Source organism: Nerophis ophidion, linkage group LG16, assembly GCF_033978795.1.
Source record: "Nerophis ophidion isolate RoL-2023_Sa linkage group LG16, RoL_Noph_v1.0, whole genome shotgun sequence".
Classification (NCBI taxonomy): Eukaryota; Metazoa; Chordata; class Actinopteri; order Syngnathiformes; family Syngnathidae; genus Nerophis; species Nerophis ophidion.
The window spans coordinates 27,259,991-27,284,843 of record NC_084626.1 but is presented as its reverse complement, the minus strand read 5'-3'; the positions used below and the strand labels follow the sequence as shown (position 1 = coordinate 27,284,843).

General features: G+C 40.6%; 1 protein-coding gene across 1 annotated transcript in view; it reads left to right on the top strand.

Annotated features, from left to right (window-relative positions):
* Positions 1 to 632: 632 nt before the first annotated feature.
* Positions 633 to 24,853, top strand: part of mitfa (melanocyte inducing transcription factor a) — a 56,573-nt gene continuing 32,352 nt past the window's right edge. The window contains exons 1-4 of the mRNA XM_061874766.1: positions 633 to 756; positions 21,227 to 21,442; positions 21,538 to 21,633; positions 21,744 to 21,852. Coding sequence (XP_061730750.1) covers positions 724 to 756; positions 21,227 to 21,442; positions 21,538 to 21,633; positions 21,744 to 21,852 — 454 coding nt within the window. The 5' untranslated portion in view covers positions 633 to 723. The remainder of the gene's footprint in view (positions 757 to 21,226; positions 21,443 to 21,537; positions 21,634 to 21,743; positions 21,853 to 24,853) is intronic.

Genomic DNA, 24,853 nt, shown 5'->3' with positions numbered 1-24,853 from the left:
CTTTTGGCACAAATATGACATACAAGCCCCCTTGAATGGTGCTCTAAATATGGCAACTGATGTCAAACACTGTCACAAAGAATGACGCCCTCGGCTCGACAAAGTCGTTTCTGACACAACTGATATCGAAGTGTCATGCCCCCTTGAGCCTAAAAATGCCCCCTCTTTAGATGTAGTTCCGTTTCAAAATAGTGTATATTATTAAACCAACCCCCCCACCAAAAAGTAATAAAATAAAAAAATATATAAAAATAGGTTGGACTTTTTAAGCTCGCCATACATTGACTATTGTATACGTCTGGTTCGTACTAGAACAGTAGCACTCAGTTGTGTTCCTGATGCTCAGAACAAACAATGTTTTATACTTGATGAGCAGAACTAAAGAATAAATGTTAGCTGGCCTAAAGCAAGCTTTGGTCCCGCAGACTTCTGGCCGAATAGTAAAATAGACTCCTTTGTGAGCTGAAAATTGTGACGTCAAACGGCTTCCATAAAGACATAAATTCATAGTTGAACAGGAACAACACAACAGCGGGGAGGATGGGTGTCTGTGTCCTCCTCCATTTTCTTAAGTTGCATAACTAATGAGCCCCAATCCTTGATAAATTAGACAGGAAGGACGATTGCGTTCACATTTGCACATCCTTTCCTAAGACGATGAAGGGATTACACACTGTCTAGAGATACTGTGTGTGTTTGACATTATTTCCAAACAAACCGATCATGTTGGAGATGCTTGAGTACAGTCACTATCAGGTGAGATTGTTTTATTTTAAAAATGTATCTAATGTTGTTTTTTCGTTCAAAACTCATCAAACTCATTGTTGACCAATAATGTTTTATTGTTGTGACTTTACTTGCTGGTATCATCATTACCTTTTTTTTTTAGCGGTCTATCAGTGATAAACAACAGGGTTTTAGTACTTGGAGTTGACATTTTTAAATGAAATTTCTGCAAAAAGGTTGTAGTGTCATTATTCTCTTTATTTTATTTTAAAGTGTGCTTTTTATTGGAGTGTTTCCGGATTATGACAAGAACAGGGCATGAACCGGATCTACAGAGTACACATTCAGGATTTTTAACACCTTTGTTTGATGTAATGTTCATCTATGAGGCAGGTGGTCAGCATGTTGGTCTCATCGTCATTCGTGTGAGGCTTCAAATGTCCGTTGGCATTCCTAAAATCCTGCATGTTTTATTAATTGGAGACTTTGTTGTGTGGTCCTTAGGTTTTGATGTTTTGTATCAAGGTCTCGAGCTTTTTGAACGTGTTTGCTGATGTTGATTGGGCGTCTTGCTTCTTAATAATAATGATAATAATAATAATAATAATAATGGATTAGATTTATATCGCGCTTTTCTATTGTTAGATACTCAAAGCGCTCACAGTGAAGTGGGAACCCATCATTCATTCACACCTGGTGTGAATGAATGATGGGTTATTGTTGTGCATACCAGTAATGGTAGTGGTAATCTGACTTTACTTGTTTGTATCATCATTATCTTTTTTTATGTGGTTTATCAATGATAAACTACAGGGTTTTAATATTTGTGGTTGCCATTTTTGACTGAAATGTCTGCAAAAATAGGTTGTAATGTCATTATTCTGCTCTAGTTTGAAATGGTATTTTCTAAGGGGTGCTTTTTATTGAAGAGTTTCAGGATTATGATAAGAACTGGGCATGAACCGAATCTACACAGTACACATTCGGAATTTTTAACACCTTTGTTTGATGTAATGTTCGTCTTTGAGCCCAGTGGTCAGCATGTCGGTCTCATCGTCAGTTGTGTGAGGCTTCAAATCTTAGTTGGCATTCCTAAAATCCCGCACGTTTGATTAATTGGAGACTTTGTGGTGAGGTGCTTAGGTTTTGACGTTTTGTATCAAGGTCCCAAGCTTTTTGAACACGTTTGCAGGTGTTGATTGGGCGTCTTGTTTCTTACGTTATTGTTGTGCTTACCGGTAATGGTAGTGGTAACAGTTGTGAGTTTACTTGTTTGAATCATCATTATCTTTTTTAGCGGTCTATGAGTGATAAACAACAGGGTTTTAGTACTTGGAGTTGCCGTTTTTGATAGAAATTTCTGCGAAAAGGTTGTAGTGTCATTATTCTCTTTATTTTATTTTAAAGTGTGCTTTTTATTGGAGAGTTTCCGGATTATGACAAGAACAGGGCATGAACCGGATCTACAGAGTACTCATTCGGAATTTTTAACACCTTTGTTTGATGTAATGTTCGTCTTTGAGGCAGGTGGTCAGCAAGTCGGTCTCATCGTCATTCGTGTCAGGCTTCAAATGTCCGTTGGCATTCCTAAAATCCTGCATGTTTGATTAATTGGAGACTTTGTGCTGTGGTCCTTAGGTTTTGACGTTTTGTATCAAGGTCCCAAGCTTTTTGAACACGTTTGCAGGTGTTGATTGGGCGTCTTGTTTCTTATGTTATTGTTGTGCTTACCGGTAATGGTAGTGGTAATAGTTCTGACTTTATTTGTTTGTATCATCATTATCTTTTTTAGCGGTCTATGAGTGATAAACAACAGGGTTTTAGTACTTGGAGTTGCCGTTTTTGATAGAAATTTCTGCGAAAAGGTTGTAGTGTCATTATTCTCTTTATTTTATTTTAAAGTGTGCTTTTTATTGGAGAGTTTCCGGATTATGACAAGAACAGGGCATGAACCGAATCTACAGAGTACACATTCGGAATTTTTAACACCTTTGTTTGATGTAATGTTCGTCTTTGAGCCCAGTGGTCAGCATGTCGGTCTCATCGTCAGTTGTGTGAGGCTTCAAATCTTAGTTGGCATTCCTAAAATCCCGCACGTTTGATTAATTGGAGACTTTGTGGTGAGGTGCTTAGGTTTTGATGTTTTGTATCAAGGTCCCAAGCTTTTTGAACACGTTTGCAGGTGTTGATTGGGCGTCTTGTTTCTTATGTTATTGTTGTGCTTACCGGTAATGGTAGTGGTAATAGTTCTGACTTTACTTGTTTGTATCATCATTATCTTTTTTAGCGGTCTATGAGTGATAAACAACAGGGTTTTAGTACTTGGAGTTGCCATTTTTGAATGAAATTTCTGCAAAAAGGTTGTAGTGTCATTATTCTCTTTATTTTATTTTAAAGTGTGCTTTTTATTGGAGAGTTTCCGGATTATGACAAGAACAGGGCATGAACCGAATCTACAGAGTACACATTCGGAATTTTTAACACCTTTGTTTGATGTAATGTTCGTCTTTGAGCCCAGTGGTCAGTATGTCGGTCTCATCGTCAGTTGTGTGAGGCTTCAAATCTTAGTTGGCATTCCTAAAATCCCGCACGTTTGATTAATTGGAGACTTTGTGGTGTGGTCCTTAGGTTTTGACGTTTTGTATCAAGGTCCCAAGCTTTTTGAACACGTTTGCAGGTGTTGATTGGGCGTCTTGTTTCTTACGTTATTGTGCTTACCGGTAATGGTAGTGGTAATCTGACTTTACTTGTTTGTATCATCATTATCTTTTTTAGCGGTCTATGAGTGATAAACAACAGGGTTTTAGTACTTGGAGTTGCCGTTTTTGATAGAAATTTCTGCGAAAAGGTTGTAGTGTCATTATTCTCTTTATTTTATTTTAAAGTGTGCTTTTTATTGGAGAGTTTCAGGATTATGACAAGAACAGGGCATGAACCGAATCTACAGAGTACACATTCGGAATTTTTAACACCTTTGTTTGATGTAATGTTCGTCTTTGAGGCAGGTGGTCAGCTTGTCGGTCTCATCGTCATTCGTGTGAGGCTTCAAATGTCCGTTGGCATTCCTAAAATCCTGCACGTTTGATTAATTGGAGACCTTGTGGTGAGGTGCTTAGGTTTTGACGTTTTGTATCAAGGTCTCGAGCTTTTTGAACGTGTTTGCTGATGTTGATTGGGCGTCTTGTTTCTTAATAATAATAATAATAATAATAATAATAATAATGGATTAGATTTATATCGCGCTTTTCTATTGTTAGATACTCAAAGCGCTCACAGTGAAGTGGGAACCCATCATTCATTCACACCAGGTGTGAATGAATGATGGGTTATTGTTGTTCATACCGGTAATGGTAGTGGTAATCTGACTTTACCTGTTTGTATCATCATTATCTTTTTTTAAGTGGTTTATCGATGATAAACTACATGGTTTTAATACTTGTGGTTGCCATTTTTGACTGAAATGTCTGCACAAATAGGTTGTAATGTCATTATTCTGCTCTAGTTTGAAATGGTATTTTCTAAGGGGTGCTTTTTATTGAAGAGTTTCAGGATTATGATAAGAACAGGGCATGAACCGAATCTACACAGTACACATTCGGAATTTTTAACACCTTTGTTTGATGTAATGTTCGTCTTTGAGCCCAGTGGTCAGCATGTCGGTCTCATCGTCAGTTGTGTGAGGCTTCAAATCTTAGTTGGCATTCCTAAAATCCCACACGTTTGATTAATTGGAGACTTTGTGGTGAGGTGCTTAGGTTTTGATGTTTTGTATCAAGGTCCCAAGCTTTTTGAACACGTTTGCAGGTGTTGATTGGGCGTCTTGTTTCTTATGTTATTGTTGTGCATACTGGTAATGGTAGTGGTAATAGTTCTGACTTTACTTGTTTGTATCATCATTATCTTTTTTAGCGGTCTATGAGTGATAAACAACAGGGTTTTAGTACTTGGAGTTGCCGTTTTTGATAGAAATTTCTGCAAAAAGGTTGTAGTGTCATTATTCTCTTTATTTTATTTTAAAGTGTGCTTTTTATTGGAGAGTTTCCGGATTATGACAAGATCAGGGCATGAACCGGATCTACAGAGTACACATTCATAATTTTTAACACCTTTGTTTGATGTAATGTTTGTCTTTGAGGCAGGTGGTCAGCAAGTCGGTCTCATCGTCATTCGTGTGAGGCTTCAAATGTCCGTTGGCATTCCTAAAATCCTGCACGTTTGATTAATTGCTGTGTGGTCCTTAGGTTTTGACGTTTCGTATCAAGGTCCCTAGCTTTTTGAATGCTGATATTGAATGGGCGTCTTGTTTCTTATGTTATTGTTGTTCATACCGGTAATGGTAGTGGTAATCTGACTTTACTTGTTTGTATCATCATTATCTTTTTTTAAGTGGTTTATCAATGATAAACTACAGGGTTTTAATACTTGTGGTTGCCATTTTTGACTGAAATGTCTGCAAAAATAGGTGTAGTGTCATTATTCCACTGTAATTTTAAATGGTATTTTCTAAGGGGTGCTTTTTATTGAAGAGTTTCAGGATTATGACAAGAACAGGGCATGAACCGAATCTACAGAGTACACATTCGGAATTTTTAACACCTTTGTTTGATGTAATGTTCGTCTATGAGCCAGGCGGTCATTCGTGTGAGGCTTCAAATGTCATTTTGCGTTCCTAAAATCCTGCACGTTTGATCAATTGTTGTGTGGTCCTTAGGTTTTGACGTTTTGTATCAAACTCCCGAGCTTTTTGAATGGGTTTGCTGATATTGAATGGGCATCTTGTTTCTTATGTTACTGTTGTGCATACCGGTAATGGTAGTGGTAATAGTTGTGACTTTACTTGTTTGTATCATCATTATTTTTTTTTAGTGATCTATCAGTGATAAACAACAGGGTTTTTTTACTTGTGGTTGCCATTTTTGACTGAAATGTCTGCAAAAATAGGTTGTAGTGTCATTATTCCGCTCTAATTTGAAATGGTATTTTCTAAGGGGTGCTTTTTATTGGAGAGTTTCAGGGTTATGACAAGAACAGGGCATGAACCGAATCTTCACAGTACACATTCTGAATTTTTAACACCTTTGTTTGATGTAATGTTCGTCTATGAGCCTGGTGGTCAGCATGTCGGTCTCATCGTCAGTTGTGTGAGGCTTCAAATCTCGCACGTTTGATTAATTGGAGACTTTGTTGTGTGGTCCTTAGGTTTTGACGTTTTGTATCAAGGTCCTGAGCTTTTTGAACGCGTTTGCTGGTGTTAAATGGGCATCTTGTATCTTATGTTATTGTTGTACATACTGGTAATGGTAGTGGTAATAGTTCTGACTTTACTTGTTTGTATCATCATTATCTTTTTTAGCGGTCTATCAGTGATAAACTACAGGGTTTTACTACTTGCGGTTGCCGTTTTTGATAGAAATGTCCGCAAAAAAGGTTGTAGTGCCATTATTCCGCTCTAATTTGAAATGGTATTTTCTAAAGGGTGCTTTTTATTTGAGATTTTCAGGATTATGACAAGAACAGGGCATGAACAGAATCCACACCTTACACATTCAGAATTTTCAACACATTTGTTTGATGTAATGTTCGTCTATGAGCCCGGTGGTCAGCATGTCGGTCTCATCGTCAGTCGTGTGAGGCTTCAAATCTCAGTTGGCATTCCTAAAATCCCGCGCGTTTGATTAATTGTTGTGTGGTCCTTAGGTTTTGACGTTTTGTATCTAAGTCCCAAGAAGGGAGTTTGTTGTGTCTTCACCACACCGTCCTTCGGGAGAGTCTCGAAGCCAGGGAAACAATCCAAGTTAGACTGATTTGTGTGCGAGTGTAAATAAAATTTGCTTTTCACTCCAAATTTTCTATGACTGGTCCTCAAAAACTTCAGGGTAGACAGTCCGACGTAATCCACAGTTCTTCCTGCATCCTCCAATCATTTGTGGCAGCTTTGGGGTACTTTGAAGACTGCCAGCAATTTCCAATTTGTCGACAAACCAGAGCAACGCTTACACCAATCAGCAGATGTCCTGTGGTCATAATTCCAAATAGGTGGATATCTTCACATCCTTTACAGAAAAGGGTCACCAGGCACGCGGCCCTCCTTCTTCTCCCAAGAGTCCGTCGTGTGTCCAGCAACAACTGCTTTGTCACGACAGCAGGTTCCCCCAAACCCAAGATCTTGTAAATTTTGTTGAGGCCAGTTAAATAGTTCCAATGTTTAGATTTGGAGAGCAGTGCAAAAAGAGGCGACAAGAAAGTTAAGACAAGACAAAACAAAGAAGCAAGCAGGAGAGATAAGGGAGAGGAAAGGGGAGCGTCCGCCCTCGGTGAGTGCCAGAGAGAAAGAAAGTTTGATTAATTGGAGACTTTGTGGTGTGGTGCTTAGGTTTTGACGTTTTGTATCAAGGTCTCGAGCTTTTTGAACGCGTTTGCTGGTGTTGATTGGGCGTCTTGTTTCTTATGTTATTGTTGTGCATACCAGTAATGGTAGTGGTAATAGTTCTGACTTTATTTGTTTGTATCATCATTATCTTTTTTAGCGGTCTATGAGTGATACACTACAGGGTTTTACTACTTGCGGTTGTCGTTTTTGATAGAAATGTCTGCAAAAAAGGTTGTAGTGTTACTATTCTCTTTGTATTATTTCAAAGTGTGCTTTTTATCGAAGAGTTTCCGGATTATGACAAGAACAGGGCATGAACCGGATCTACAGAGTACACATTCGGAATTTTTAACACCTTTGTTTGATGTAATGTTCGTCTTTGAGGCAGGTGGTCAGCAAGTCGGTCTCATCGTCATTCGTGTGAGGCTTCAAATCTCAATTGGCATTCTTAAAATCCCGCAGGTTTGATTAATTGGAAACTTTGTGGTGGGGTGCTTAGGTTTTGACGTTTTGTATCAAGGGCCCGAGCTTTTTGAACGCGTTTGCTGGTGTTGATTGGGCGTCTTGTTTCTTATGTTATTGTTGTGCATACCGGTAATGGTAGTGGTAATAGTTCGGACTTTACTTGTTTGTATCATCATTATCTTTTATAGCGGTCTATGAGTCTTGGAGTTGCCATTTTTGAATGAAATTTCTGCAAAAAGGTTGTAGTGTCATTATTCTCTTTATATTATTTTAAAGTGTGCTTTTTATTGGAGTGTTTCCGGATTATGACAAGAACAGGGCATGAACCGGATCTACAGAGTACACATTCAGGATTTTTAACACCTTTGTTTGATGTAATGTTCGTCTTTGAGGCCGGTGGTCAGCATGTTGGTCTCATCGTCATTCGTGTGAGGCTTCAAATGTCCGTTGGCATTCCTAAAATCCTGCATGTTTTATTAATTGGAGACTTTGTTGTGTGGTCCTTAGGTTTTGATGTTTTGTATCAAGGTCCCGAGCTTTTTGAATGCTGATATTGAATGGGCGTCCTGTTTCTTTTGTTATTGTTGTTCATACCGGTAGTGGTAGTGGTAATCTGACTTTACTTGTTTGTATCACCATTATCTTTTTTTAAGTGGTTTATCAATGATAAACTACAGGGTTTTAATACTTGTGGTTGCCATTTTTGACTGAAATGTCTGCAAAAATAGGTGTAGTGTCATTATTCCACTGTAATTTTAAATGGTATTTTCTAAGGGGTGCTTTTTATTGAAGAGTTTCAGGATTATGACAAGAACAGGGCATGAACCGAATCTACACAGTACACATTCGGAATTTTTAACACCTTTGTTTGATGTAATGCTCGTCTATGAGGCAGGTGGTCATTCGTGTGAGGCTTCAAATGTCATTTTGCGTTCCTAAAATCCTGCACGTTTGATCAATTGTTGTGTGGTCCTTATGTTTTGACGTTTTGTATCAAACTCCCGAGCTTTTTGAATGGGTTTGCTGATATTGAATGGGCATCTTGTTTCTTATGTTATTGTTGTGCATACCGGTAATGGTAGTGGTAATAGTTGTGACTTTACTTGTTTGTATCATCATTATCTTTTTTTAGTGATCTATCAGTGATAAACAACAGGGTTTTTTTACTTGTGGTTGCCATTTTTGACTGAAATGTCTGCAAAAATAGGTTGTAGTGTCATTATTCCGCTCTAATTTGAAATGGTATTTTCTAAGGGGGGGCTTCACGGTGGCAGAGGGGTTAGTGCGTCTGCCTCACAATACGAAGGTCCTGCAGTCCTGGGTTCAAATCCAGGCTCGGGATCTTTCTGTGTGGAGTTTGCATGTTCTCCCCGTGAATGCGTGGGTTCCCTCCGGGTACTCCGGCTTCCTCCCACTTCCAAAGACATGCACCTGGGGATAGGTTGATTGGCAACACTAAATTGGCCCTAGTGTGTGAATGTTGTCTGTCTATCTGTGTTGGCCCTGCGATGAGGTGGCGACTTGTCCAGGGTGTACCCCGCCTTCCGCCCGATTGTAGCTGAGATAGGCGCCAGCGCCCCCCGCAACCCCGAAAGGGAATAAGCGGTAGAAAATGGATGGATTTTCTAAGGGGTGCTTTTTATTGGAGAGTTTCAGGGTTATGACAAGAACAGGGCATGAACCGAATCTTCACAGTACACATTCTGAATTTTTAACACCTTTGTTTGATGTAATGTGCGTCTACGAGCCTGGTGGTCAGCATGTCGGTCTCATCGTCAGTTGTGTGAGGCTTCAAATCTCGCACGTTTGATTAATTGGAGACTTTGTTGTGTGGTCCTTAGGTTTTGACGTTTTGTATCAAGGTCCTGAGCTTTTTGAACGCGTTTGCTGGTGTTAAATGGGCGTCTTGTATCTTATGTTATTGTTGTACATACTGGTAATGGTAGTGGTAATAGTTCTGACTTTACTTGTTTGTATCATCATTATCTTTTTTAGCGGTCTATCAGTGATAAACTACAGGGTTTTACTACTTGCGGTTGCTGTTTTTGATAGAAATGTCCGCAAAAAAGGTTGTAGTGCCATTATTCCGCTCTAATTTGAAATGGTATTTTCTAAAGGGTGCTTTTTATTTGAGATTTTCAGGATTATGACAAGAACAGGGCATGAACAGAATCCACACCTTACACATTCAGAATTTTCAACACATTTGTTTGATGTAATGTTCGTCTTTGAGCCCGGTGGTCAGCATGTCGGTCTCATCGTCAGTCGTGTGAGGCTTCAAATCTCAGTTGGCATTCCTAAAATCCCGCGCGTTTGATTAATTGTTGTGTGGTCCTTAGGTTTTGACGTTTTGTATCTAAGTCCCAAGAAGGGAGTTTGTTGTGTCTTCACCACACCGTCCTTCGGGAGAGTCTCGAAGCCAGGGAAACAATCCAAGTTAGACTGATTTGTATGCGAGTGTAAATAAAATTTGCTTTTCACTCCAAATTTTCTATGACTGGTCCTCAAAAACTGCAGGGTAGACAGTCCGACGTAATCCACAGTTCTTCCTGCATCCTCCAATCATTTGTGGCAGCTTTGGGGTACTTTGAAGACTGCCAGCAATTTCCAATTTGTCGACAAACCAGAGCAACGCTTACACCAATCAGCAGATGTCCTGTGGTCATAATTCCAAATAGGTGGATATCTTCACATCCTTTACAGAAAAGGGTCACCAGGCACGCGGCCCTCCTTCTTCTCCCAAGAGTCCGTCGTGTGTCCAGCAACAACTGCTTTGTCACGACAGCAGGTTCCCCCAAACCCAAGATCTTGTCCATTTTGTTGAGGCCAGTTAAATAGTTCCAATGTTTAGATTTGGAGAGCAGTGCAAAAAGAGGCGACAAGAAAGTTAAGACAAGACAAAACAAAGAAGCAAGCAGGAGAGATAAGGGAGAGGAAAGGGGAGCGTCCGCCCTCGGTGAGTGCCAGAGAGAAAGAAAGTTTGATTAATTGGAGACTTTGTGGTGTGGTGCTTAGGTTTTGACGTTTTGTATCAAGGTCTCGAGCTTTTTGAACACGTTTGCAGGTGTTGAATGGGCGTCTTGTTTCTTATGTTATTGTTGTGCATACCGGTAGTGGTAGTGGTAATAGTTCTGACTTTATTTGTTTGTATCATCATTATCTTTTTTAGCGGTCTATGAGTAATAAACTACAGGGTTTTACTACTTGCGGTTGCCATTTTTTGACTTAAATGTCTGCAAAAAAATTTTGTAGTGTCATTATTCCACTTTGATTTGAAATGGTATTTTCTTTTAAAGTGTGCTTTTTATTGAAGAGTTTCTGGATTATGACAAGAACAGGGCATGAACCGGATCTACACAGTACACATTCGGAATTTTTAACACCTTTGTTTGATGTAATGTTCGTCTTTGAGGCAGGTGGTCAGCAAGTCGGTCTCATCGTCATTCGCCTGAGGCTTCAAATCTCAGTTGGCGTTCCTAAAATCCCGCACGTTTGATTATTTGGAGACTTTGTGGTGTGGTGCTTAGGTTTTGACGTTTTGTATCAAGGTCTCGAGCTTTTTGAACACGTTTGCTGATGTTGATTGGGCGTCTTGTTTCTTATGTTATTGTTGTGCATACCAGTAATGGTAGTGGTAATAGTTCTGACTTTATTTGTTTGTATCATCATTATCTTTTTTAGCGGTCTATGAGTGATACACTACAGGGTTTTACTACTTGCGGTTGCCATTTTTTGACTTAAATGTCTGCAAAAAAATTTTGTAGTGTCATTATTCCACTTTAATTTGAAATGGTATTTTCTTTTAAAGTGTGCTTTTTATTGAAGAGTTTCTGGATTATGACAAGAACAGGGCATGAACCGAATCTACAGAGTACACATTCGGAATTTTTAACACCTTTGTTTGATGTAATGTTCGTCTTTGAGGCAGGTGGTCAGCAAGTCGGTCTCATCGTCATTCGTGTGAGGCTTCAAATGTCCGTTGGCATTCCTAAAATCCCGCACGTTTGATTATTTGGAGACTTTGTGGTGTGGTGCTTAGGTTTTGACGTTTTGTATCAAGGTCCAGAGCTTTTTGAACGCGTTTTCTGGTGTTGAATGGGCGTCTTGTTTCTTATGTTATTGTTGTGCATACCGGTAGTGGTAGTGGTAATAGTTCTGACTTTATTTGTTTGTATCATCATTATCTTTTTTAGCGGTCTATGAGTAATAAACTACAGGGTTTTACTACTTGCGGTTGCCATTTTTTGACTTAAATGTCTGCAAAAAAATGTTGTAGTGTCATTATTCCACTTTAATTTGAAATGGTATTTTCTTTTAAAGTGTGCTTTTTATTGAAGAGTTTCTGGATTATGACAAGAACAGGGCATGAACCGGATCTACAGAGTACACATTCGGAATTTTTAACACCTTTGTTTGATGTAATGTTCGTCTTTGAGGCAGGTGGTCAGCAAGTCGGTCTCATCGTCATTCGTGTGAGGCTTCAAATCTCAGTTGGCGTTCCTAAAATCCCGCACGTTTGATTATTTGGAGACTTTGTGGTGTGGTGCTTAGGTTTTGACGTTTTGTATCAAGGTCTCGAGCTTTTTGAACACGTTTGCTGATGTTGAATGGGCGTCTTGTTTCTTATGTTATTGTTGTGCATACCAGTAATGGTAGTGGTAATAGTTCTGACTTTATTTGTTTGTATCATCATTATCTTTTTTTTAGTGATTTATCAGTGATAATCTACAGGGTTTTACTACTTGTGGTTGCCATTTTTGACTGAAAGGTCTGCAAAAAAAAGGTTGTAGTGTCATTATTCCGCTTTAATTTGAAATGGTATTTTCTTTTTAAGTGTGCTTTTTATTAAAGAGTTTCCGGATTATGACAAGAACAGGGCATGAACCGAATCTACACACGCATTCGGAATTTTAACACATTGTTTGAGGTAATGTCGGTCTCATAGTCAGTCGTGTGAGGCTTCAAATCTCAGTTGGCGTTCCTAAAGTTCTGCATTTTGGACTTAGTTGTGTGCTCCTTATACTTGTACAGGTTTTGACTTTTTGTATCAAGGTACCGAGGTTTTTGAACGCGTTCACTGATGTTGAATGGGCATCTTGTTTCTTATGTTGGATACAAAGATCCTACTTTATGACAATCATTATTTTAAGCACATGTTTGTTTCTGGTTCGACCAATATGATGCAACTGTTGGGGTTTTTGTGCTGATGGAGAGTTCTCGCTTTCGCAACCCTTTTTGAACTTTCAGCCAGAATTTCAAAATTAAGATCTTCAGTCCACATGGGCTGCCAAGGGTCCAAACTTTTTAACTTGGGGGATGAATTGGGCTAAAAAAAAAAATTGGCCCAGGGGGCCGAAATAAGACGACAATACGTTTAGCCTAATACATGTATATGTGTACCTACTGTAGTACACTAATATAATTGATATATAATTAGTAATTCAAAGTTTGACTCCTACCGTGTTTACTTAGGTCCTTGATGACCTTTTTAAGGTTTTATAATCAGTCAGAAATATCAAGCAGCTAAAATTCACCACACATGGATAAGTGTGCAGAGAGTGTTTTGTATTTTCCCGTCATGCATTATAGTAGATTTAAACAGGTGTAATTATTATATATATATTTTTTGGCTTGGACATTTTTTATAATGTCAACAAAGCTCAGTGAGCAGGTGTGACCAAGTGTGTTGACTTTTTGTGTTAGTTGCATTTTTTTCTTTTTGCTCCATGACTAGGTGAGGTTGTTTGGATCAGGGTATATAAGTAAATGCTGTGTTTTGGTCACTTTAAATAATGCACAATTCAACTACTGCTCTTGCATTGTCCACAAAATGGTGACCAATTTTCAGCAATTAGATATTTGAAAATAATTTGGAGTCATCCAGCGGGATTATTTCTTATTACTATAATGACGTATTGCGGGCCAAACTAAAGACATGGGCCATAGTTTGTGAGTCAAAGTAAGAAGTTGGTTAGGGTGAGGGAAAAGGGAAAAGTTATAAAGATAAAGATAGTTAATAAAAAGGAAGAAATAAACAATATCAATCAATCAATCAATGTTTACTTATATAGCCCTAAATCACTAGTGTCTCAAAGGGCTGCACAAACCACCACGACATCCTCGGTAGGCCCACATAAGGGCAAGGAAAACTCACACCCAGTGGGACATCGGTGACAATAATGATCCAGTGGGACGTCTGTGACAATAATGATTATGAGAACCTTAGAGAGGAGGAAAGCAATGGATGTCGAGCGGGTCTAACATGATACTGTGAAAGTTCAATCCACAATGGATCCAACACAGTCGCGAGAGTCCAGTCCAAAGCGGGTCCAACTCAGCAGCGAGAGTCCCGTTCACAGCGGAGCCAGCAGTAAACCATCCCAAGCGGAGGCGGATCAGCAGCGCAGAGATGTCGAGGCGGATCAGCAGCGCAGAGATGTCCCCAGCCGATACACAGGCAAGCAGTACATGGCCACCGGATCGGACCGGACCCCCTCCACAGGGGAGAGTGGGACATAGAAGAAAAAGAAAAGAAACAGCAGATCAACTGGTCTAAAAAGGGAGTCTATTTAAGGGCTAGAGTATACAAATGAGTTTTAAGGTGAGACTTAAATGCTTCTACTGAGGTGGCATCTCGAACTGTTACCGGGAGGGCATTCCAGAGTACTGGAGCCCGAACGGAAAACGCTCTATAGCCCGCAGACTTTTTTTGGGCTTTGGGAATCACTAATAAGCCGGAGTCCTTTGAACGCAGATTTCTTGCCGGGACATATGGTACAATACAATCGGCAAGATAGGATGGAGCTAGACCGTGTAGTATTTTATACGTAAGTAGTAAAACCTTAAAGTCACATCTTAAGTGCACAGGAAGCCAGTGCAGGTGAGCCAGTACAGGCGTAATGTGATCAAACTTTCTTGTTCTTGTCAAAAGTCTAGCAGTCGCATTTTGTACCAACTGTAATCTAATAGCGTACTTACCAACAGTATTTCTCATCAATTGTTTTCTTTAGACAACGTACCATGACGTGCGATTGCCAATATGGAAGGAGAAATGTATTGCAACAAGATACGCAATTGGTTGGTGAAATCCAATCCAGAAACCCCAATTGCACGTTCTTGTGTCATGACGGAAACGCCCGGGTCGCAGCCAGACTCTTCTTGGATCATCCAGCTCGTTCCCACATCCCCAAAACACGCATGTTGGATTAATTGGGGACTCAAAATGTTTCTATGTTAAGTGGGAGGCTTTATGCAGGACTATTCAACCTGCGGCCTGAAAACGACATTATATCGGCCCCTGGGTTTGCAGAATCATAAAAACAAATTCAAGCGATGTCATATCGATCATGTTTCTTAGCCATAAGGCTGGAGGGCCGCCACAGAAAATATCTGTTTTATCCTGGTCTCTATGGGCCGCAGCAGTACTCAGTTTTGATACACTTTTCCACCACTTGTGGCAGTAATGACAGTATTAAGTTTGATAAGCGCAAAAATTATGACTAAGGTAGTGAAGCTATTTTGATTTGCACCTACATTGTGTTGACAATTTATTTCAGTAACATATATATTTGGTATAATTCCAAATATAATTTACTGCATTTCCTTGAATTGCCGGAGGCGCATGAATTACTCCCTTCGCAAAATAATTAGCGCATGCTTAGTATTACCGCCTGGTCAAACTCGTGACGTCACGAGTGACACTTCCCCTGTCATCATTTTCAAAACGGAGGAGGCTGATTTCAATACTGGTAATTTGAAATAGCATAAAGGGAAAAAGATTAAGAGCTATTCAGTAGTATTTAAGGTCCAAGCTTACATCACACATTTACATTTTTACTGCATACCTTGGGTAAGTGCCGGAGTGAGAAAAGGTTTTGAAATAATTAGCGCATGCTTACTTTTACCGCATGCCTTTGGTAAGCGCATGAGTGAGAAGAGGTTTTAAATTAATTAGCGCCCCGGCGGCAATTCAAGGAAATACGGTAGTTACAATTCATGTATCACTGCGTAATTGTATGTACAGTACAGGTCAAAAGTTTGGACACGCCTTCTCATGCAATGCGTTTTCTTTATTTTCATGACTATTTACATTGTAGATTGTCACTGCCTTTAATGTCTGATTCTGGCAGCTTTGCCATTTTAGTGCTTTTAGGTCTTACAGCTGCCTTTGACACAGTCGACCACACAATTCTTTTAGACCGCCTGAGAGACTGTGTGGGTGTCAGGGGGACTGCGTTAGAGTGGTTCAGATCTTACCTGTCTGAGAGGTCCTTCTCTGTCAGGCTGGGGGACGCCACCTCTTCTTCTGCCCCGCTTTACTGTGGTGTCCCCCAGGGATCTATTTTAGGCCCCATCCTGTTCGCTCTTTGTCTCCTCTCTCTTGTAGATATTTTTAAGAAACATGGAGTGTTTTATCACTTTTATGCAGATGACTACCAAATTTCTATGCCGATTTCAAAAGGCCACGGCCCCCTGACACCCCTTCTTAACGGTCTATGCGACGTCAAGGCTTTGTTAGCCCAGAATTTTTAATAATGCCTTGGGACGCGATTTTAAACTAGACAAACAAGTCAATGGCGTTTTAAAATCGTGTTTTTATCACCTTCGTCATTTAATAAAGGTTAACCCGTTTTTATCTTTTAACCTTTTTGAACAAGTCGTGCATGCTTTTATTTCAAGTGGCCTGGACTACTGCAATGCACTTTATGCTGGCATTAGCCAAAAAGCTCTCTCCCGGTTGCAGTTAGTCCAGAACGCGGCAGCAGGACTTTTAACAGGGGCCAGGAAACGCCAGCATATAACCCAAATTCTTCAGAGTTTGCACAGGCTCCCTGTTCATTTTATAATTGATTTTAAAACATTGCTGTTTGTTTTTAAATCTTTACATGGACTGGCACCTCAATATATCTCGGACCTCATCCAAATTTACATTCCTGCGCGCGCTCTGAGGTCCGAGAGCCAGTTCTAGCTCGTGGTGCCCAAGACCAGACTTAAGACCAGGGGAGAGCCCTAAGCTCTGGAACACTCTGCCCCTCCATGTTCAAACTGCTTCCACAGTGGAGTGTTTTAAGTCTCGTCTTAAGACCCACTTTTATTCTTTGGCTTTTAACACTACGTGAGTTGTGTGGTCCTCTGTTGTCCTCTGTGTTTTTTATACACTTTGATTTCTATTTTACTGTTTTAATTGATTTTACCGTTTAAAATTGTGTTTAATCATATTTGTTTTTGTATTGTTTTTTTTATATTGGTTTTATATTTATTTATTTTTTGTTTTTATTCAGTCATTGGTGGAGCATAATATTGTTTTTAACATGGCTGTGCAGCACTTTGGAAACGTTATTGTTGTTTAAATGTGCTATATAAATAAAGTGGATTGGATTGGATTGAGTTATGTACTTAACAAAAAAAAGGTGAAATAATTAAAAACATGTTTTATATTGTAGTTTCTTCAAAATAACCACCCTTTGCTTTGATTTCTGCATTGCACACTCTTGGTATTCTGTCCATGAGCTTCAAGCACACCTGTGAAGTGAAAAACATTTCAGATGACTACCTCTTGAAGCTCATGGAGAGAATGCCAAGCGTGTGCAAAGCAGTAATCAGAGCAAATGGTGGCTATTTTGAAGAAACTACAATACAAAACATGTGTTCAGTTATTTCACCTTCTTTTGTTAAGTACATAACTCCACATGTGTTCATTCATCATTTTGATGCCTTCAGTGACAACCTAGGATATAAATAGTCATGAAAATAAAGAAAAGGCATGGAATGAGAAGGTGTGTCCAAACTTTTAGCCTGTACTGTACTATTATTTTTATGACTCCCTTCTTTTGCTCTATACTTGATTCTAATTTATTCTTGTAATCAGCCTGACCTAAGCTTTGACAATTTTTTTTAACGATTAACACCTGGTTTCATATCATTCCACAAGGTTTATCCTGTTACATTATATGTAGGTTAGATCTACTCAGTGTCCTAATAGTTAGTGTCCGCCCTGAGATCGGTAGGTTGTGAGTTCAAACCCCGGCCGAGTCACACCAAAGACTATAAAAATGGGACCCATTACCTCCCTGCTTGGCAATCAGCGTCAAGGGTTGGAATTGGGGGTTAAATCAACAAAAATGATTCCCGGGCGCGGCCACCGCTGCTGCTCACTGCTCCCCTCACCTCCCAGGGGGTGATCAAGGGTGATGGGTCAAATGCAGAGAATAATTTCGCCACACCTCGTGTGTGTGTGTGACAATCATTGGTACTTTAACTTGAACCTAACTTAATATAAATATTGAATATAATTAAAATAAAGACTAAGATTACTAATTAAGTTGTGGAAAAGTTCAAAAGGTAAAAATCTTTTGACATTGGGCGGGTTGCCCACATATGCGGTCCTCTCCAAGGTTTCTCATAGTCATCATTGTCACCGACGTCCCTCTGAGTGTGAGTTTTCCTTGCCCTTATGTGGGCCTACCGAGGATGTCGTGGTGGTTTGTGTTGTGGTTTGTGCAGCCCTTTGAGACACTAGTGATTTAGGGCTATATAAATAATCATTGATTGATTGATTGATTGACTGATGATCATTGACTAGGTCAGGGGTAGGGAACCTATGGCTCAAGAGCCAGATGTGGCTCTTTTGACGACTGCATCTGGCTCTCGGATAAATCTGAGCTGACGTTGCTTAACACGATAAGTAATGAATAATTCCACTTGTAATCACAGTGTTGAAAATAATGTTCAAAATATAAAACATTCTCATGCATTTTTAATCCATCCATCCGTTTTCTACCGCACCTGTTCAAGAAGTTGCGTTAATGGTAAGAAGTTATTTATTTATTATTGGTTAGTGTGGGGCTTGCCCTACTGGGGGTTCTTCAGACCCCCAAGCACCGACATGAGAGCCTGTTTCAGGGTTACAATATTGTTTTTTTTTTTTTCAATAAGTCTCTCAGTTGTTTTCCAGCAATTGTATTTCCACCCCCAACCCCATCTCTCCTCCTGGCTGCTGCTTATGACAGAGCGACATGTGATTAGATAACAAGGCCCAGGTGGGCCATCTACGCACCTGTCGCTGCAGGCCCGCTGGCCACGCCCCCTCCACAGTTAACTTCAGAATAACAATGTTATTACAAAGAATAAGACACCTATTATACTCTAGAAATGTTGGTCTTACTTAAAAATGCATGCGTTTAGTTGTGTTCAGTGTTAAAAAAATATTATATGGCTCTTACGGAAATGTATTTTAAAATATTTGGCTTTTTGGCTCTCTCAGCCAAAAAGGTTCCCGACCCCTGGACTAGGTCCTTAAAAACAAGGCTGTCCTTTGTCACCGATTCTGTTCATAACTTTTATGGACAGAATTTCTAGGCGCAGTCAAGGCGTTGAGGGGTTCCGGTTTGGTGACCGCAGGATTAGGTCTCTGCTTTTTGCAGATGATGTGGTCCTAAAGGCTTCATCTGACCGGGATCTTCAGCTCTCACTGGATCGGTTTGCAGCCGAGTGTGAAGCGACCGGAATGAGAATCAGCACCTCCAAGTCCGAGTCTATGGTTCTTGCCCGGAAAAGGCCGGCACTTGAGTGGGCAGTGACAAACAGGCAGCGTCTTCTAGACCTCAACAGCAGTTTAGAGTTTAAATTACATCGCTTGTACTTTATCTGCTGTTGGGGAGGAGACCCTGCCCCAAGTGGAGGACTTCAAGTACCTAGGAGTCTTGTTCACGAGTGAGGCGTCTTCATTAATGCGGACGTTGTACCGATCCGTTGTGGTGAAGAAGGAGCTGAGCCGGAAGGCAAAGCTCTCAATTTACCGGTCGATCTACGTTCCCATCCTCACCTATGGTCATGAGCTTTGGGTCATGACCGAAAGGATAAGATCACGGGTACAAGCGGCCGAAATGAGTTTCCTCTCCCCTAGAGATAGGGTGAGAAGCTCTGCCATCTGGGAGGAACTCAAAGTAAAGCCGCTGCTCCTTCACATCGAGAGGAGCCAGATGAGGTGGTTCGGGCATCTGGTCAGGATGCCACCCGAACGCCTCCCTAGGGAGGTGTTTAGGGCACGTCCAACCGGTAGGAGGCCACGGGGAAGACCCAGGACACGTTGGGAAGACTATGTCTCCCGGCTGGCCTGGGAACGCCTCGGGATCCCCCGGGAAGAGCTAGACGAAGTGGCTGGGGAGAGGGAAGTCTGGGTTTCCCTGCTTAGGCTGTTGCCCCCGCGACCCGACCTCGGATAAGCGGAAGATGATGGATGATGGGCTTTTTGGCTCTCTCAGCCAAAAAGGTTCCCGACCCCTCGACTAGGTCCTTAAAAACAGCAGAAGTATAGAGATTATATATACCAAAATATTTACCTCTTAAAAGAGAAATAAACCGAAAACAAATATTAAATGCTGACTCTAAGAATAGTGAAGAAGGAAGTCTGGCCCACAGCTTTCTGGAAAGAACAGCTTAGTTACATGGCCTTAGATCAGGGGTGCCCACACTTTTTCTGCAGGCGAGCTACTTTTCAATTGACCAACTCGAGGGGATCTACCTCATTTATATATATCATTTATATTTATTTATTTATGAAAGAGACATTTTTGTAAACAAGTTAAATGTGTTTAATGATAATACAAGCATGTGTAACACATATAGATGTCTTTCTTTCACAAAGACGAGAATATAAGTTGGTGTATTACCTGATTCTGATGACTTGCATTGATTGGAATCAGACAGTAATGATGATAACGCCCACATTTTCAAATGGAGGAGAAAAAAAGTTGTCCTTTCTGTACAATACCACATAAAAGTGGTTGGTTTTTGGCATCTAATTCATCCAGCTTCCATACACTTTACAAGAAAAACATTGGCGGCAAATTCCGTAGCTTGCTTGATTGACATTCACGGCACCCGAGGGTCTTGTGAGATGACGCTGGCTGCTGCCAGTTCATTATTATGAAAAAATGAAAGAGAGGAAGGCGAGAAACACTTTTTATTTCAACAGACTTTCGCGCCGTCCCTTCCGTCAAAACTCTAAAGGCCGACTGCACATTTCCTATCTTCACAATAAAAGCCCTGCTTTATGCTGCCTGCGCTAACAAAATAAGAGTCTCGGAAAGCTGGCGTGCACAAGTGATGTGCACGCCAGCTTTCTGAGGGATCGCTTCTGCACGGTAGTTTTCCGAGACTCCGTATTTAGTTAGCGCAGGCAGCATGAAGCAGGGCTTTTATTGTGAAGATAGGAAATGTGCAGTCGGCCTTTAGAGTTTTGACGGAAGGTACGGCGCGAGAGTCTGTTGAAATAAAAAGTGTTTCTCGCCTTCCTCTCGGTCATATTTTAATAATAATGATCTTGCAGCAGCCAGCGTCATCTCACAAGACCCTCCGGTACCGTGAATGTCATTTAAGTGACGTCTTGGTGAAAATTGATGATGACTAATTTTTAGGTCTATTTTTTTTAAAAGCCTGGCTGGAGATCGACTGACACACCCCCCGCGGTCGACTGGTAGCTCGCGATCGACGTAATGGGCACCCCTGACTTAGATGCACCCAATGACTACAAAGTAAAAACTGTCCAAAATCTATTCTTGGTATTCCATCCATTTTTTTACCGCCTGTCCCTATCTCAGCTGGGTTTGGGCGGAAGGCGGGGTGCACCCTGTTTTATTTAAGGCTAATGTCTTCCTCTTGTAGGTGCCGTCCCATATCGAAAACTCCAACAAGTACCACATCCAGCAGAATCAGAGGCAGCAGGTCAGACAGTATCTGTCAAACAACTTGGGCGGAAAAGCTGGAGGAGCCCAGTGCCCCGGTCAGCAACCCGACCATGGCATGCCGCCCGGGCCCGGGAACAGCGCCCCCAACAGTCCTATGGCTCATCTCACCCTCACCTCTAACTGTGAGAAAGAGGTACGCATTGCAAAGGTTATTATTTTATTATCATCCAGTGACTTGTATTTCAAGAGCGCATTCTCTGATGACGGATTACGCTTTGTATCATGCAGATGGATGACGTTATTGACGATATCATTAGCTTGGAGTCGAGTTACAACGAGGATGTTCTCGGACTCATGGATCAAGGGCTCCAAATGAACAACACGGTAATGTTTCTACTTTGTCTTCCATAACCAACACCGTTAAATGATTCTCAACATGCAAAGATCAATTGTTCGGATTTTTCTGATTGTTGTATGCTTTGATTCCCCGAAAGCTCCCCGTGTCCGGTAACCTTCTCGATGTGTACGGAAATCAAGGACTTCCACTCCCAGGCTTGGCCGTCAACAACTCCTGTTCAACCAACATTAAAAGGGAATACACAGGTAAAATACTGTAGAAAGTGCATTATTTTTACAACACATTGTACAAACCCCGTTTCCATATGAGTTGGGAAATTGTGTTCGATGTAAATATAAACGGAATACAATGATTTGCAAATCATTTTCAACCCATATTCAGTCGAATATGCTACAAAGACAACATATTTGATGTTCAAACTGATCAACATTTTTTTTCTGTGTGCAAATAATCATTAACTTTAGAATTTGATGCCAGCAACACGTGACAAAGAAGTTGGGAAAGGTGGCAATAAATACTGGTAAAGTTGCGGAATGCTCGTCAAACACTTTTTTGGAACATCCCACAGGTGCGCAGGCTAATTGGGAACAGGTGGGTGCCATGATTGGGTATAAAAGCAGCTTCCATGAAATGCTAAGTAATTCACAAACAAGGATGGGGTGAGGGTCACCACTTTGTACGCAAAATGTCGAACAGTTTTAGAACAACATTTCTCAACGAGCTATTGCAAGGAATTTAGGGATTTTACCATCTACAGTTCGTAAAATCATCAAAAGGTTCAGAGAATCTGGAGAAATCACTGCACGTAAGCGATGATATTACGGACCTTTGATCCCTCAGGCGATACTGCATCAAAAACCGACATCAGTTTGTAAAGGATATCACCACGTGGGCTCAGGAACACTTCATAAGACCACTGTCAGTAACTACAGTTGGTCGCTACATCTGTAAGTGCAAGTTAAAACTCTACTGTGCAAAGCCAAACTCATTTATCAACAGCACCCAGAAACGCCGCTGGCTTCGTTGGGCCTGAGCTCATCTAAGATGGACTGATGCAAAGTGGAAAAGCGTCCTGTGGTCTGACGAGTCTAAATTTCCAATTATATTTGGAAACTGTGGACGTGGTGTCCTCCGGAACAAAGAGGAAAATAACCATCTGGATTGTTATAGGCGCGAAGTTCAAAAGCCAGCATCTGTGATGGTATGGGGGTGTATTAGTGCCCAAGGCATGGGTAACTTACCCATCTGTGAAGGCACCATTAATGCTGAAAGGTCCATACAGGTTTTGGAGCAACATATGTTGTCATCCAAGCAACGTTATCATGGACGCCCCTGCTTATTTCAGCAAGACAATGCCACGTCAAGTGGTCCAACAGCGTGGCTTCGTTATAAAAAAAGAGTTTCCTGGCCAGTCTGCAGTCCAGACCTGTCTCCCATGGAAAATGTGTGGCGCATTATGAAGCGTAAAATACGACAGCGGAGACCCCGGACTGTTGAACGATTGAAGCTCTACATAAAACAAGAATGGGAAAGAATTCCACTTTCAAAGCTTCAACAATTAGTTTCCTCAGTTCCCAAACGTTTTTTTGAGTGTTGTTAATAGAAAAGGTGATGTAACACAGTGGTGAACATGTCCTTTCCCAACTACTTTGGCACGTGCTGCAGCCATGAAATTCTAAGTTAATTATTATTTGCAAAAGAAAAAATAAAGTTTATGAGTTTGAACATCAAATATCTTGTCTTTGTAGTGCATTCAACTGATTATGGGTTGAAAATGATTTGAAAATCATTGTTTTCCGTTTATATTTACATCAAACACAATTTCCCAACTCATATGGAAACAGGGTTTGTATATTTGGGCTTAGAATCTTGCATACAGATAGCACTTTGTAGCATGAAACCAAATGGGTTGTACTTGTATAGCGCTTTTCTACCTTCAAGGTACTCAAAGCTCTTTGACACCATTTCCACATTCACCCATTCACACACACATTCACACACTGATGGCGGGAGCTGCCATGCAAGGCGCTAACCACGACCCATCAGGAGCAAGGGTGAAGTGTCTTGCTCAAGGACACAACGAGACGTGATGAAGGTGGGGATTGAACCAGGAACCCTCAGGTTGCTGGCAAGGCCACTGTCCCAACCACCCCACACCGTCCCCGTGCACAAAGCAATGAGCTAAAAAAAAACACTAACAACAGGTAGCATTTTACAATGTTTTCTTGTGTAAAACAAGGACATCTCTGTTAATAATTCACAGAAAAATATATGTTACTGGAACTAATCAGACATGATGCAGAATGCTTTAATATATTTTATCTATTTTATAATTTTATAATATTTTTTGCACTCAGTAATTCATGCATATGTCTATTTCTGTCTGGGTCCATGTTTATATCACATTGCAAAACTACTCAGCATTTCTCTCTATTTTTGGAATGAAATAAAAGACTTTCTTCTACAATAAGAACCAGCTGTGAATGGTGGAATTGTCCAATTGTTTTTATGGCATTTAATTTTCCGATTTAAAAATATATTTCATTAAAATATAACTGTAGAATTGAAGCAAATTGCTGTCTTATTCGAGTTTGCGTTATGTTGTTGTTTTGAACTTAATTTGGGGCTGTGTCGCTCGGTTGGTAGTGTGGCTGTGCCAGCAACTTGAGGGTTACAGGTTCGATCCCCGCTTCCGCCATCCGAGTCACTGCCGCTGTGTCCTTGGGCAAGACACTTGACCCACTGCCACCCACACTGGTTTAAATGTAACTTAGATGTTGGGTTTCACTATTTAAAAGCGCTTTGAGTCACTAGAGAAAAGCGCTATATAAATATAATTCACTTCACTTCACTTGTGTCCTTAGGCAAGACACTTGACCCACCTGCTCCCACTGCCACCCACACTGGTTTAAATGTAACTTAGATGTTGGGTTTCACTATGTAAAAGCGCTTTGAGTCACTAGAGAAAAAACGCTATATAAATTAAATTCACTTCACTTGTGTCCTTAGGCAAGACACTTGACCCACTTTCTCCCACTGCCACCCACACGGGTTTAAATGTAACTTAAATGTTGGGTTTCACTATGTAAAGTGCTTTGAGTCACTAGAGAAAAATGCTATATAAAAATAATTCACTTCACTTGTGTCCTTAGGCAAGACACTTGACCCACCTGCTCCCACTGCCACCCACACTGGTTTAAATATAACTTACATATTGGGTTTCACTATGTAAAAGTGCTTTGAGTC